Raw genomic sequence first — 15,655 nt, forward strand, 5'->3', positions numbered from 1 at the left:
GCTACAGAAATGTCCAAATTAAGGCACCATTAAGAGGTTACTTTCATTTAAAAAAGGCCGATGAAGTTCAGGGTTTCTAACTGAAAAGGCACATGGTGAGCATGGTGACGTCTGTTAGCTGTTTCTCCAGGCTTCTTGTTTCAGGAAGCTCCCCCGGAGACATATCCCTTCTTCATCTCCAAAGGTCTCTGGCTGCGTGGGCTCTCGTGATTCTTGTGGCTTTCTTAACCCCAAATGCTTCATCTTTTAAAGGAGTCCAGAAAACTAATGAAGACCTACCTGGAATGGATGGGGTCACATCTCCCTCTCATCAAAGGTTAATATCCACAACTGGGTGTGCCACATCTCCATGGAGATAATCTAATCAGGCTTCCAAATTACAGTACTGAATAAGGATGAAAAGAAACTGCTGCCTCCATGTGGTGGATCAGGATTCAAACATGGCTTTTCTTGACACATAATCCTTTCAAACCAGCACAGGGTAGCATAAGGGCATGGGATGTTTTGAATATTCTTTTTCATTTATATATATATATTTTTAAATAATGAAAATGTTAAAAAAAATTGATTGTGATGATGAATACACATCTAAGCTATGATACTGTGAACCACTGATTGTACACTTTGGATGATTATATGCTATGTGAATATATCTCAATAAAATTGCATTAAAAAAAGTGAGTGTCTCTATTCCTTAAGTCTTATGGATAGAGAGGGTTGATTGTATTGGCATTCATTACCACAATAAACTCTCTACCAAGTACAAATTCTCTCATATACCCCAAATTCTTTTTATTTTTTTTCCTTTATTGGGTAATGGAAGCATACAATATCTCTTATTTTTGTTGTCTCAGTAGCAATCTGCTGATATTTAACTCAGCAGGAAGCAGTTGAGCAGTGCTTCCTATGGTCTTCTTGTCTTTTCAGTAGCCCTGAGTATGTATGAGCCTTGCTGCCATTCCTGTAATAAATCTATTGATAGTTCTAATGACATTGGCAAGACTGTATAAGGCTGTATAAACATAAGTAAAAGAAAATTCATGTTTCGTAGGGTGCAAAAAGCAATAACTGTAAAGTAAAAAAAAGAAGAAAGAAAAGAAATGTGATAGATTAGTCTTCATCAAAATGAAAAACTTCTGCTTACAAACCAATGCCGTTGAGATAAGCCAGAGACTGAAAGAAAACAATTACAAAATATTTATCTAACATAGGATTCATATTCTCCAGAATATATTTAAGAGCTCCTACCATGCAATAATAAAAAGGAAAATAGCAAAATGAAAAATCAACAAATATTTATATAGATACTTCAAAAAGAAGACACGAGAAAGCACTGAAAAAGTGGTTACCATCATTCAGTCTTCACAGAAAGGTAAATTAAGACAACAATGCTTGGCATGCTGAAGTATTTAAGGAGATGTGTATGGACGCAACAAAGATAAGATGGAATGATGGCTGGGTAGATGTTAGATGATGACATCTAATAAAATCAACTTAGTAATGGTGAAATCTAGATGGTGTGTATACAGGTGTTCCTTGTGTTTTTATTATACTTCACTCTGCCTCCTTGTATAGAGTCTCTGCCCTCATTCCTTGTGACAGTGACCTTCTCATGTAATAGTGCAGTGTTCTCTTAAATGACCTAGCGGTAGGCACTGCTATTCAAACATTTGTCTAAAAGACTACAGAGTAGACTATATGAGGTGCTGAAATTCTTCCTATCGATACGACTTTCAACTTGTAAAATAATAACTCTGGCCTTTTTATGTGAAAGTTGCATTTGTTTCTTTCATGTCTTATCATTGTTAAGAGGATGGCCATATTAATTTGAAATATCAGTTTTGGAGATATCAGGATTGAGTGATACCATCCTCGAACAATTTTTCTTTAATACTCAAATTTCTCCAATGATAACTGGAGAAATTCAGCCAAATCAACATAAATCTTCCCAGAGTTTAATATCCTTATCTTTGTCCATCTGTAAGCAAACTAATAAACAAACAAACAAAAACAACAGAGCTGTTTCCCCCACCTCCTCTTCCTCTTCTTTAAATAAATGTATTTCAACTTTAGAGTCAGATCTGCTTACCTTTCCATCTTCTCAGTTTAGCAGGCCTACCCCCAGAGTTTCCTCCAACAGGAGAGCAGAAGGCTTCAGAGATGCCACTTGCAGCTAAGTGGGGTTCGCCCTCAAGACTTGGCAGTATCTGGGCGTGGTTGACCAGACAGCAGGCTGGTCCTGCCGTTGGGAGAGAATTTATCCCAAGAGAAGAAATGTCAGGCAGAGAAGCTTGCCTCAATAACAGCACCTTAATTGGAGAGGAGGGATCACAGCATTGTACTATCGTAGTAGGCATCTGGTTGTGCTTACTATGTGCCAGGCTGTGTGCTAAGTATTCACGTGCATTATTTCATTTTAACCTTCCAACTGTATAAGGTGGATACTTTTATTATCCCTATTATGTTGATGAGGAAACCAAGGTACCAAAAAGTTAAGTAACTTGTGATGGCATACACTGTTGATATCCTGTCCAGATCCCCTCTGGTACTGGTTGCCAGCTCTGTGTGCTCAGCCTCCAGTGGCTGCATGCTAGGCTGGTAATGCTTGCCCTGCCACCTTCCAAGGGGGGTGACCCTTCACTAGAAAGGTGAACCAAAGTGCTTAGGCATTTTGTGTCCCCTTTCCATCATGACAATAAAAGATGGGACCTACTTTGGAACACAAGCACTCAAATCCTTTGAATCAAGGCAGGAGAGACTCTGTCTGAGGTATGATTCATGCCAAGCCATCAGGCTGAGTTGGCTTCTTCCTCTTCTTGTCTTGCTCCCCTGCGCCTTCACCTTTTCTCCTTGGGAGCACTTCTCCCAACAAGTCACCTCCTCCCAAGGCCTTGGTTCACAATCTGGGTCTGAGGGAACCTAACCCAAGATTCTCACCTAGCTAATACAAGATACAGTTGAAATATAAACCGAAGTGCTCTAATCTTAATCCTATCTTTGAGTTTTAATCCTTCTGTTACATGGCCTGTCACATCAGTTTGATGATTCTGTTTCTATTTCTTTTTCCTAGCACTAGCACTCTGATAAAAATTTCACTAGATATATTTTAGAGCAGTGTCTTTGGTACTTGCTCACAATTCTCAATATTGTACTGGGAACACTCAAAATCCTTTCTGGAGACAATGCAAGTTATGTCAGGAGCATCTCAGCGTCCCCTCTATTGCTATATTTGGAAAATTATTTTTAAATTTCTATGTTCTGCTCCCCCACTAAACTGTGAACCATTAGGAGAAAGTCTGCTCTTCTACTCATTTCCCAGTGCAGAGAACAGGGTCTAAAACAGAGGTGCTCAAACAATATTTAGGATGTGGTTCTGTACTAAAAAAGAATTAGATTTAGAATTGATTCTTAATTTTAATTTGCGTAAGAATCAGCCAGAAGTGGGGTGTAGGGATTTGCATTTTAATAAGTATCCCAGGTGATTGATTCTGATGCAAATGATCGTCAACCCATTGTGGATACTTGGAAAAGTTCTGATTTATAAGGTCTCAAATATTCAACAATACTAAAACCTAAGTAACAAATACTTATTATAAAGTATTTATTTCATACGTGGTACTATTATAAAGGTTTTACATATATTCACTCATTTAATTCATATCACAACCCGATAAAGTGGAAACTATTAGCCCTGTTTTTACAAATTCGGAAACAGAAGCAGAAGGGCCAGCAACCTACAGCTGGTGAGTGGATTTGGACTCAGGCACTAGGAACCTAGAACCTGTGGTAACTCCTACCCCATAATGCCCTTTCCAGGGATAAGTGTGAGGAAACCCATCTTATTTCTACATTTATTTTCGCTAAGTCCGCCAAGAAGCCTGAACAGAAAAGAGGACTGCATATTGCATGAAACACACAGGAAATACTTTATTAGCTTCCCGATAGAGAAAGAGGTAGAGTAAAAATATTTCAATAGAAATCCACGACCCTCCTCAGAGAGCCCACCCTGGCAGTCACGGCCCCCCAGTCGTGGTACCGCCTGTAGTTCCCAGGGCTCAGCAAGTACTGCCGTCCCCGGTAACTGGGCATCTCGTAGAGGACCCAGGAGCCTTCCAGCACGTTGAAGGAGTGGAGCTCACTGAAGTGGAAGCGGTCCTGGAGAGAGGAGCAGTCCTCGGTGAGCTCCAGCACCTCGCCTCTGTAGTCCTCTCTCTCATAGACACGGAGCCTGTGGGAGCTCGTCTGTGGGTTCCGCAAAGGCAAATGAGGAAACGTCAGAAAACCCGATCTTATTTTAGCAACAGATCACACACCTTCCTAGGAAATTAGCATTTCTTTATGTTTGCTATAGCAAAGGTGAATGAAAGACTTAAAAGAAAGAGACCATCAACACCAGGGCTGCTATGCATAGTTGCGCAGGTTGTACACTGCACAATTCACGAGGGATCATTAACATGATATGAATGGTGCACCCTAGAGTTTCTGATGCCACAACCTGCATAGACGCTATGTGCTGGCCCTGTTCAGTATTATTTTATTATTATTATTATTTTTTGCATGGGCAGGCTCTGGGAATCAAACCTGGGTCTCTGGCATGGCAGGTGAGAACTCTGCCACTGAGCCACAATTGCCCCCAGTATTATTTTTAAATAATGATTTTTATGTATTTTGTTTTGCTCTTTCCATCAAAAATACATGGCGACCTAGAGCTCAACTTGGATGATATGAAATTATTTAAGTATAAAAATAAAAAGACAAATGGATCCCCCGAAAAAAGCATTTTGAATCTCAGTTACATTAGAGGAAGCCAGGGGGAGAGGAAGTTGAATTGCTTTCCACAAAGTGAGGCCACAGATTGGGGACAATTCAGGAAGAGAGTCTGCCCCAGGCAATCCCTTAATCCCTTCCTTTATTCTTTAAACCTGCCACTCTCAAATCCTGAAAAGCAAGAATGTTTCAGTTTCAGCTCAAATTTATGCTCCAGCAAATCTGTTTTAGGTAATAAGCAGGAAAAAAAAAGGCAATATAATATAAATATACTTGTGTAATTTTAAAAAAATAAGCAAGATCAGGAAGGAGGCCTACACAAGACGAAGAAAAACAGAAAGCTAAACTGTTTGTCCTGAACAAATTCTCTCTCTTTTTTTGACCATTTGTTTTTTCTTCGTCTTTTTGTTCTTTCGTAGTAGGTACTCATGGCTCAATCTCTTCCTTGTTATACTATAAAATCCTTCTTTAGGAAAGGTTCTCACAAGCGATTCATTCTGAGGGATAAAAAAACCTGCAAATAAGGGATCGCACATTTGAGCAGTGTTCCACGGTTTACAAAGAAGTCTCATGAACATTATCTAATTTGATCTTCACAACAGTCGAGCATATGCAAAACAACCATTATAAGTCTTATTATTTTTTTTTATGAGTAAACGCATTACTAGAGTGTACAATCTGTAATTACAAGAGCCAGGACTTGACAGTTGGAAACCGGGGTTTTTAAGCTCCTATGGCCAGTCTGGGTCCTATTAACTATTAAACCCTCTGAGTGGTTTCCAATCGTCACAAATGCAGTGCATTTTCCATAGGACGTTTTCAGAATCCATTTGAGAATCTCTAAGAGGGAACATCAGGTTGATGGGGCTTTATTTGGGTAGCAGGAGCTTTGTGGGAGTTACTGGAATCACATTGTTAGTTGCTCGTTTTGTCTAATCAAAAGGTAGGCGGAGGACCTTCAGGCTTATAACAAAGTTACTACTTAGGGGAGGGGGTGGCTCCCCAGGTGCCAGGAACTCTCCTCTCCTCCCCCTCTCCTCTCCTCCCCCTCACCACCCTCTCTCTATATTAGCTACTCTTATCCGCCCCACTTTACAGCTGAGGAAAGTGAGACAAAGCCTAAATAATCAACTTCAGGCCACTGGATGGTAAGGAGTTAATCTCCTGTTTATTAATCCGCCCCCCGTAGACACTCTGAGCTAATATACCCTGCACTGTTTATTCCCAGTAGAAGTCAATTTAATTTTAGCAAAGTAAATATTTTTTTCAGTGGAGGAGAAACCCTGGAGATGTTAATAAAGGACAAGAGAATACAGTAGGAGCCAGAAAAAGATCTACCATCCTGCCGCTTGTGGTATGACTAACACATCTGGAGAGCTGGCGTGACTCGACAGCACAGAAAGACCCGGGTGGAGCTGGACTCACGTGGGGGATGAGGCGGCAGGAGCGGATGGAGTCGCTGAGGCCCATCCACTGTTGGTAGTCGGGGTACTCGCCGCGGCGCAGGAAGTACTGGCAGCCCGAGAAGTTGGGGAGCTCGTAGAGCATCCAGCAGCCGCTGTCCACTCGGATGGAGTTGCAGCGGCTGAAGCAGGGCTGCAGGTTGGAGTGGTCGCTGCTGCACTCGTAGGCGCGGCCCTGGAAGCCCCGGTCCTCGTAGAAGGTGATCTGCAAGGACAAGGGGAGGAGAGGACTCAGAGGCCTGGCTCCCAGGCCCTGCTGCTCCCGGGGCCCCCACGCTGGCCTCACCTTGCCCATGGCTGGTTGAGCGGACGATGGAGTTCGGTGTGACACGGATCCCCGTGCGCGGGGTTATGTAGCAAGGGCGCCTGCTGCGTTGGCAAGAAAAACACAAAAGGGGCCTGCGGGAGTGAGAACGGGATTTTTCTCTTTCTCTCCTTTTTTTTCTTTCTTTCTATTTAATGACTGTGGGGGTTATATTGTACGTGTCCTCTTAGACTTTCCAGAGCTTTCGAATTGATGACCCTGGTTAAAACCTTCTCTTGGTGCTGTTCAGGCCTTTTTGGGAAGCTTATTTGGGAAATTGGGATTTAACAAAGGCGCTTAACCAAGTTGATGATTGTAATTAAATATTTTACTTAGCTTTTTAAATTTCAAAATAATGTTTTTAGAATAACTCACATTTGGCAAGTCTGAGGTCAAAATGGGCTGAAGCATAAGGCATTTCAATTACAAAACTTTTGGGGGTATGTGTCAAAATTTAGAACATTGGAATGAACTTGCCTTTTCGTTTAATGTAGGATGAGATTTTCTCTTTCGAGAGAACCTCTCGATGACCCTACCTGCATATCAGCAAGCTGCTTCCTCAGTAACACCTGCAGAAGGAAGAGAAGGTGGTTGGATCTGGAGGAAGCCCTGTTTATTCTGACATCAGGAGATTGAGGGGCCTGGCCTTAGATACTTCCACCGCACAGCCAATGATATCCTCAACTTTGGAATATATGAAGTGACTCATTCACAATTCTTACTGACACTTGTAACTTTCTGCTTAATATTTTTGCTAAATGCTAAGTTTAGTTGCTTTGGCTACTGAAAGATTCAAGTAAAAGTGTGAATATAACAAAATTCCAAATCCCACAATCGTGTAAAACTTCTACCTTTTCTCCCTTCACGATCTCTGGGATAAGCCTCGATTGCTAAGGCTCCACCCAGCTCCAGGGACTGGAACTTCTTTTCTCCCCCAAAGATCCTCCCAGCAGCTCTTGGTGCTTTTTCCACTCCTTTTAGTAGCAGGCTTTCTCAACTATGGTAAGATTTTGAAATTTTGGGTCAAGAAATTCTCTGTTGGGTTGTCCTGTGCACCATAGGCTGTTTAGCAGCATCCTTGGTCTCTGTTCCACTACATAACGTTAGAGCACCCCCACCCCCACCCAGTAGTGACAATCAAAAATGTCTCCAGACATTGCCATATGTCCCCTGGAGAGTGAAGAAGAAATGTCCTTCATTAAAAACTGCTTTAAAAGAAGCTAACCCTCAACTAGATACAACCTTGAGACTCCCTATCTCATTCTTTGGTTTGGATTCCTGCTACACAAACCTAATAACTTAAAAATAGCTTTCTCTGAACAAATTTCATCTGATCCATAAAAGTTTAATAAGCCTCAGTCACAACTCTTGCTTGTAAGAACTCTAACTTCTATAGAAATTTTGGAAACTATAGAGAAGTAAAAAAGAAAAATAATTAAACCATAGTCTCATATAAAAACAAACCATTCAGAAATAAGTGTGTGTGTGTATGTATACACATGCGCATACAGAGAGAATGAGCAAGAGAGAAAATGCAGCTTTGAATTATCCGATATATTTCATTCAATTCCTGGTTGGTTGTTTGAAATTGCTTCATAGTAAAAATCTGCAGGCTACTTGGTATAGACCCAGAAGGGCTGAAAGCAGGGATATGAACAGACATTCGCTCAATGATGTTCATAGCGACATTATGCACAATTGCCCAAAGATGGAAACAATCCAACTGTCTATCAACAGATGAATGGATAAACAAAAGTTGGTATATACATATGCTGGAATATTCAGCTATAAGAAAGAATGAAATTCTGAAACGTGAAAATATAGATGAACCTTGAGGACATTATGCCAGACACAAAAGGACAAATTTTGTATGATCTCACTAATATGAACTAATTATAATAGGTAAACTCATAGACATAAAATCTAGAATATAGAATGAGGCTAGAGATTGGGGAATGGTTGCTTAATATGTGCAGAAATTTTAACTAGATCGAACTTAATGTTTGGAAATGGATAGAGGTGATGATAGCATGTTATTGTGAGTATAATTAACAGTAATGAATTGTGGGTGAATGTAGTGGAAAGGGAAGAGTCATGTATGTCACCAGAAGGAAAGCTGGAGGTTAAAACATGGGAATGTATAACACAGTATATCCTGTGGTGGACAATGACTGTAATTAACTGTACAAATATAAAAATTTCTCTCATCAACTAAAACAAATGTACAACACTATTACGAGGAGTTAATAATACAGGGGTGTATGAGGAAAATGTATCTATTGCAAACTATGTGCAATAGTTAACGGTAATATTCTTTCAACAGTGACAGACGTACCACATCAATACTAGGGGTCAGTAGTATAAGAGGATAAGAGGTAAGGGATGTTTTGGGTTTCCTTTTTATTCTTATTTCTTCTCTGGAGTAATGAAAATGTTCTAAAATTGATTATGGTGATGTGTGCACAACTATGTGACGATACTGTGAGCCATTTATTGTATACTTTGGATGGATTGTATAGTGTGTGAATGTACCTTAATAAAATTGCATCAAAGAATCTGTAAGGTAGAACTGTCATTACTTTAACAAGAATCTCCCTAATTCCATAATGGAAAATCAGTGATTTGGGAGCGATGAGTCCTGGATTCTACTGCCACCTCTATTATTGACTGTATGACATTAGAATTGAACCTCAGGTTTACCTCCATAAAATGAGTTATCTGCACTACATGATCTCCAGGCCTAAAACATGTTATGGTTTCACTGTTCAATTTTTTTTTCCTCCATTTTTGCATCAGGGAACCCTTTAAGTCTCCATTTAAAGTTCTGACAGTCTTCCTAGAAAAATGCATATATAGTGTATAGCAACCATAAATGTATTGAGCTTCAAATAACATAACATTCAATTATAGTGAATTAAACAGTAATGGGTTTCTTTTACTCCTGGTACTCTGAAATTCTTTTTCTTTTCTTTTTTTTTTTTTACATGGGTAGGCACCGGAAGTCGAACCCGGGTCCTCGGGCTTGGCAGGCAAGCATTCTTACCTGCTGAGCCACCGTGGCCTACCCGGTTTTTTTTCTATCTTTTTTCTTTTTCTTTGGTACTCTGAAATTCTCATGGTCTTTCCCTCATATTGGTCACCTCCTGGTTGCAAGATGGCTGAAATAATCAGCAATTGTGGAATCAGGGGCAGCTGTTTCCTCTTCCTCAGGAAGGTAAAGCTTTTCCAGAATTATCCCTTGCCCCTCCCTGACCAGCATTCTTACATTTATGTTTCAGTGGCTAGAAGAATGTTGCATGGTCACCTCAGTGGCCAAGGATTTGACTAGAAATCTGTGAACTCAACTTTTGCATATAATTTTAGGAGATTTGCAAATATTCTGAAGCCCATCATGGTGCCCAGGCTTAGAATCCCTTATAAAAAGTGGGTCCTGTCACCTGAGACTCGAAGTCAGAGCACTGAAGCTATGAAAATCAGCATTACCCCATTCAGCAACTGTTTAAAAAGCTGAAAAAGTGATCAGACTTCATCTAGAGATATGAATGAAGCTGATCTGGATAGGACTAAGGTAAATTTGAATACTGGGTAAAGGATGATATGGCCCATATTTTCATACTTCACCCTCTGGGTGAGATAAAAGGAAAAGATGTTTATTTGGTGCAAAATTTATATTTTGGGTAACACATTATCTAATTTAACTTGTATGGTCAGTTTACTTGAACACCATAAAGTATATGGAATCTTGAATAGGGAGTGAGATCTTTTTGGTGTGTACAGGTTAGTATGATGTCCCAGAATATCCCAGAGTAATTTGCACAGAAAATAAACATGTATGTGCAAAGTCCGCTTGGGGGACTGGGAAGAAAGGAAGATATATTCAACTTCCCCATCTGGGAAATTCCTGATATTCTCACAAGCAGTGGGGACAACCAATTCAACAAGCTGAACCCTTGGTCTTGGGGCTGATCCCTATGAAGCTTATTCCTGCAAAGCTTATTCTTACTGATAATTATGCCTAGGATCACCTCCCAGGGAACCTCTTTTGTTGCTCAGATGTGGCTTCACTCTCTGCCCTCCCCTCTAACTGGGACATGACTCCCAGGGGTGTAAATCTCCCTGGCAACATGGGACATGACTCCTGGGGATGAGCTGGGACCCAGCATCAAGGGAATAAGAAAGCCTTCTTGATCAAAAGGGGGAAGAGAGAAATGAGACACAATAAAGTTTCAATAGCTGAGAGATTTCAAACAGAATAACCTGGAGGTGAGAATATCAGGAATACATGGATATCCCTTTCTAGTTCATGAAGTAATGAAGTGGTTAGAGGGAAGTACCTGAAATGGTTGAACTGAGTTTCAGTAGCCCTGATTCTTGAAGAAGACTGTGTAACTATATAGCTTTTACGATTGTGAGAAGCTTGTGTCTGATGCTTCTTTATCCAGGTGTGGTACTTAGATTCAGTTGTCGACTTGGCCGGGTAAAGGCACCTAGTTCTGTTGCTGTGGACATGAGCCAATGGTACATGAACCTCATCTTTTGCTGACTACATCTGCAGTCGGCTAGGAGGTATGCCTGCTGCAATGAATGATGTTTGACTTAATTGGCTGCTGCTTAAATGAGAGAGTGCAACATAGCACAGCACCCACAGCTCAGCCCAGGCCTTTGGAGATGCAGAAAGAAATCACCCTAGGGAAAGTTGTTGGAACCCAGAGGCCTGGAGAGAAGGCCTGCAAGACCGTCCTGTGCCTTCCCACATAAGAAAGAACCTCAGTTAAAAGTTAGCTGCCTTTCCTCTGAAGAACTAACAAAACAAATCCCCTTTTATTAAAAGCCAATCCATCTCTGGTGTGTTGCATTCTGGCAGCTACCAAACTAGAACAACAGATTATGAACAGATGAGTGAAAAAAAGGGATTAAAAATAAGTAATAGGGGGAGATAAAGGGTGAAAATTGGGTAGATTGAAATACTGTGGGTCAATGAAAGGAAGGAGTAAGGGGCATGGGATGTATGAGTTCCTTTTTTTTTTCTTTTTCTGGAGTGATGCAAATGTTCTAAAAATGATCATGGTGATGAATACACAACCATGTGATGATATTGTGAGCCACTGATTGTATAATACGGTTGAACTGTGTGTGTGTGTGTATATTTCTCATAAAAATATATTTTTTTAAATGGAAAAAAAAAGTATGTCCTGAACATTGGCTTTTGGAATCCTCATGCCACAGAGAAAAACTGAAATCTGAAGAGATTTCTAATAGGGTAGGTTGAAGCAACAAGTTGTTTACTGGCCAGAGAGTCAAATGAGATCATGTATTATGAAAATGACCTACAAACTATAAAGTTCAGCTTAATGTGAAGGTATATTTCTATCAAGAGAATTTTCTTTGTTGTCTATGGGTCACACATCTGGGTTGCCACTTGCATCTTGTGTGTGCGTCTGTGTGCATGTCTGTATACATATATATACATATAAAAGTAGGACAAAAGGAAAAAAAAACAACAAAGTGCCAGGGAAACAAAATATTGGTTAATAAATGATGAAGGGGACCGTATTTTAATAAAAATCCATGACTTTTTTCAGACAGCCAACTTCGGCTTCTGTGGCCCCCCAGTCGTGGAACCGCCTGTAGCCCCCCGGCCTCAGCAGGTACTGCCTTCCCCTGTAGCTGGGCATCTCGTAGAGGACCCAGCAGCCCTTGGCACGTGGAGGGAGCGGAGCTACCCGAGGCGGAAGCAGTCCTCAGTAGGCTCTACCGTCTGGCCCCTGTAATCTTCCTTCTCAGAGAGTCTGATCCTGTGGGAGCCAGTCTGGCACACCAGGGATGGAAAGAGGAGAAAAAAAATCATGACATGATTCCAACACATACGTACAGTCCAGCTTGGTAAAAACTGGCTCAAGTCATTTTGAAACATATGGTAAGAAGCTATTCATTCTGGATATCTATAAAATCCCTGTTTCCAAGGGCAGAGGTTCAGTACCTTCTCAAGGTCATAAAATATGACTGAAAGAATTCAGAAGGAGATCTCACACTTTAATATGTTCAAATATTTCCCAGGACGAGCTGACTCCTATGCTCAGTGTGAAGTACCATAGAGAATCCTAAATATTTTACAACTTATTGCTATTTCTACCATTTCAAGGAAGTGTTTTTAATTTTTCAAGGATGTACGTTTGAACAATGAAGTCAGCTTATGAAATGAATGGCCTATCACTGAGTTTAAAATAAATCTTGGAAAATCAGGATGAATCTGGATTTTTGTAGAAAATGAATGAATTGAAAACAAAATGAATCTGTTTTTGTAGAAAGCAAAATTAAATAATAAAACACCTTAAGTCTCTCAGGCAAAAGTGACTTATTCATTAATTGAGGAAAACTAGTTAATGAATGAATGAATGAGTGAGGAAAATGAAGGGAAAATCAGACTAATTTCTCATGAACCACAATTTTAAAACACATGCATGAAATAAATATGTGTGGTACATGTATAAATGTATACATGTTGCTCTGTTTTGAGGGAAAGTGCTTTTATTTGAATACATTGGGAGAAACCAACATGTGAAAGTAAGGGGACCAAAAAAGGAAAAAGATTTTTAAAAATTACCCTTGCAAAAGCCTGCTTTCCAACTCCTGTTTCCTCAGTAACTACCTCACACTTAGCACCTAATTTTTTCTTCTTCTGTTTAGTGGTATTTCTACAGCTCCAGTGTAAATGGTTCGGGGACGAAACCTATGTCTTCTACATTCCCAGGGCAGCCCACACATTCCTGCTTGATGAATATTTGTTGACTGAATCTGGGTAACGCTTTGCTTTTTATGGGATGAGGACAAGCTATACGGAACTAATTCACAATAGCTTATCTTTTGTCCAAATACTCCCGATAATCACACCCCAATAGTTAACTATCCACTCAATGCCCAAAGGGTCTCTGTCCTGAGATGAAGCCGGACTCACGTGGGGGATGAGGCGGGAGGAGGGGACAGAGTTGCTGAATCCATCAATAACTCAAGTATCTCGATTCCTAATTCCCTGAGTTAGCTAAAACCTACATATGGGGAAAATGTGAATAATTCATTTTGAGTAGTAGTCTTTAATTTGAGTATTATCTCCCTAAAAATAAACAATCAAACCAAATTTAGACATACGTATTCAATTTGCCATGAAAGTAGGATTTTAAACTTTTTTTCCATAGTGGAATTAAAATCCAACTGATTTTCCAGATTAAGGAGAAGTGCCTTTTCCAAACTTGGACACTATCTTTGAAGAACCAATATTAACAATAGAGTTTTCTATTCTTACTAGTCCACAGTGGAACCTACCTAATTCATTCATTATAAATTCCTTTACTACAGGTAAAAATTAACTTGTTAGAAATACTTTTTATGCCTAACGAATTCCTGATTTGCAAGTTTTATTTTAGATCATATTAGTATATTACATTTGTTATGGACCACATTTGACTGATCCTATGGTAGTGAAAGCTAGAAATAAAAAACAGATCTTCACTTAAGTGAATTCTTCCTCCTAATCTCTGTTGTTTTTGGGCATTTACCTATCTATGCTTCTGCAGGAGCCTTAGGTGGGTTTAAAGGAAAACGTCTCCTCCCTCTTAAACCCTATCATAAATACAGTGGAACACTCAGGGCCCATGATTAAAATTAAGCTGAACTCACGTGGGGAATGAGACAGCAGGAGCGGACGGCGTCGCTGAAGCCCAACCACTGCCGATAGTCGGGGTACTGGCTGCGGTGCAGGAAGTACTGGCACCCCTGCTAGTTGGGGCGCTCGGAGAGCATCCAGCAGGGCTGTCCACTCGGATGGAGTCGCAGCGGCTGAAGCAGGGCTGCAGGTTGGGGCAGTCGTTGCTGTACTCGTAGCAGCGGCCCTGGAAGCCCCGGTCCTCTTAGAAGGTGATGCGCAAAGGAAGCATCATTTATTACCCTTTGCTCCCAATAGACTTTGTATGTAGGCCACTTTGTTCTTTGTAACTAGATTGTGTTCTGCTGGCCTTCCCCATGGCTGATAGGGATGGTGTGAGTTCGGTGGGACAGGACCCGCGGCCGCAGTGGATATATATATAGCAGGATGGCTGCTGCCGTGGCGAGTAAGAGGATTCACAGAGCCCTTGAACATGTTGCATGCAGTGGAAATAATCGTAGATTTTGCCCTCGTTCTCTGGTATATTCTAATGCTGTCTTGAATGTGCCGTTCAGATGGGCATCTTGAGTTGATTTCATTTGTATTCTTAGCTTTTTCTGAACTTTTGAACTGAAATTCATGTCTCTACACAAATGACTCATTGATGTCGGGTGCATTTTCCAGGAAAAAATGTATGCCTTTATAGAGGTGCCCCACGATTTCAGAGATGTTGCGGGGAAGCAGAATGCCACAGGCATTGACCACAGGGAACACTCTATCTTTTTTTTTTATTATTAATTAAAAAAAAATTAACTAACAAAACATTTAGAAATCATTCCATTCTACATATACAATCAGTAATTCTTAATATCATCACATAGTTGCATAGTCATCATTTCTTAGAACATTTGCATCAATTTAGAAAAAGAAATAAAAAGGCAACAGAAAAAGAAATAAAACGATAACAGAGAAAAACAAGATTATACATACCATACCCCTTACCCCTTGCCTTCACCTACCACTATTTCAAACTGAATTTATTTTAACATCTGTTCCCCCTGCTATTTATTTTTATTCCATATGTTCTACTCTTCCATTGATATAGTAGCTAAAAGGAGCATCAGACATAAGATTTTCACATTCACAGAGTCTCATTGTGAAAGTTATATCATTGTTCAATCATCATCAGGAAACATGGTTACTGGAACACAGCACTACACTTTCAGGCAATTCCCTCCAGCCTCTCCACTACATCTTGAACAACAAGGTGATATCTATTTAATGCGTAAGAATAACCTCCAGGATAACCTCTCGACTCTGTTTGGAATCTCTCAGCCATTGACACTTTGCCTTATTTTACTCTTCCCCATTTTGGTCGAGAAGGTTCTCTCAGTCTCTTGATGTTAATTCTCAGCTCATTCTAGGGTTTTTCTCAGTCCTTTGATGCTGATTCTCAGCTCATTCCAGGATCTCTGTCCCACA

The 15,655-nt window shown here is 40.3% G+C and overlaps 1 protein-coding gene and 1 pseudogene across 1 annotated transcript; both read right to left on the reverse strand.

Moving 5' to 3' along the window:
• Nucleotides 1–3,969: 3,969 nt before the first annotated feature.
• On the reverse strand, nucleotides 3,970–6,525 carry LOC143676519 (gamma-crystallin F). The gene is made up of 3 exons (XM_077152014.1): nucleotides 6,517–6,525; nucleotides 6,193–6,435; nucleotides 3,970–4,242 (listed from the first exon to the last, which is right to left on the reverse strand). The coding sequence occupies exons 1-3, from the start codon at nucleotides 6,523–6,525 to the stop codon at nucleotides 3,970–3,972; spliced, it is 525 nt and encodes a 174-aa protein (XP_077008129.1).
• A 5,564-nt stretch (nucleotides 6,526–12,089) lies between these two features.
• On the reverse strand, nucleotides 12,090–14,468 carry LOC143675851 (gamma-crystallin C-like; annotated as a pseudogene).
• Nucleotides 14,469–15,655: the final 1,187 nt, after the last annotated feature.

The sequence above is a fragment of the Tamandua tetradactyla genome, chromosome 3, assembly GCF_023851605.1.
Source record: "Tamandua tetradactyla isolate mTamTet1 chromosome 3, mTamTet1.pri, whole genome shotgun sequence".
NCBI classification, from domain to species: Eukaryota; Metazoa; Chordata; class Mammalia; order Pilosa; family Myrmecophagidae; genus Tamandua; species Tamandua tetradactyla.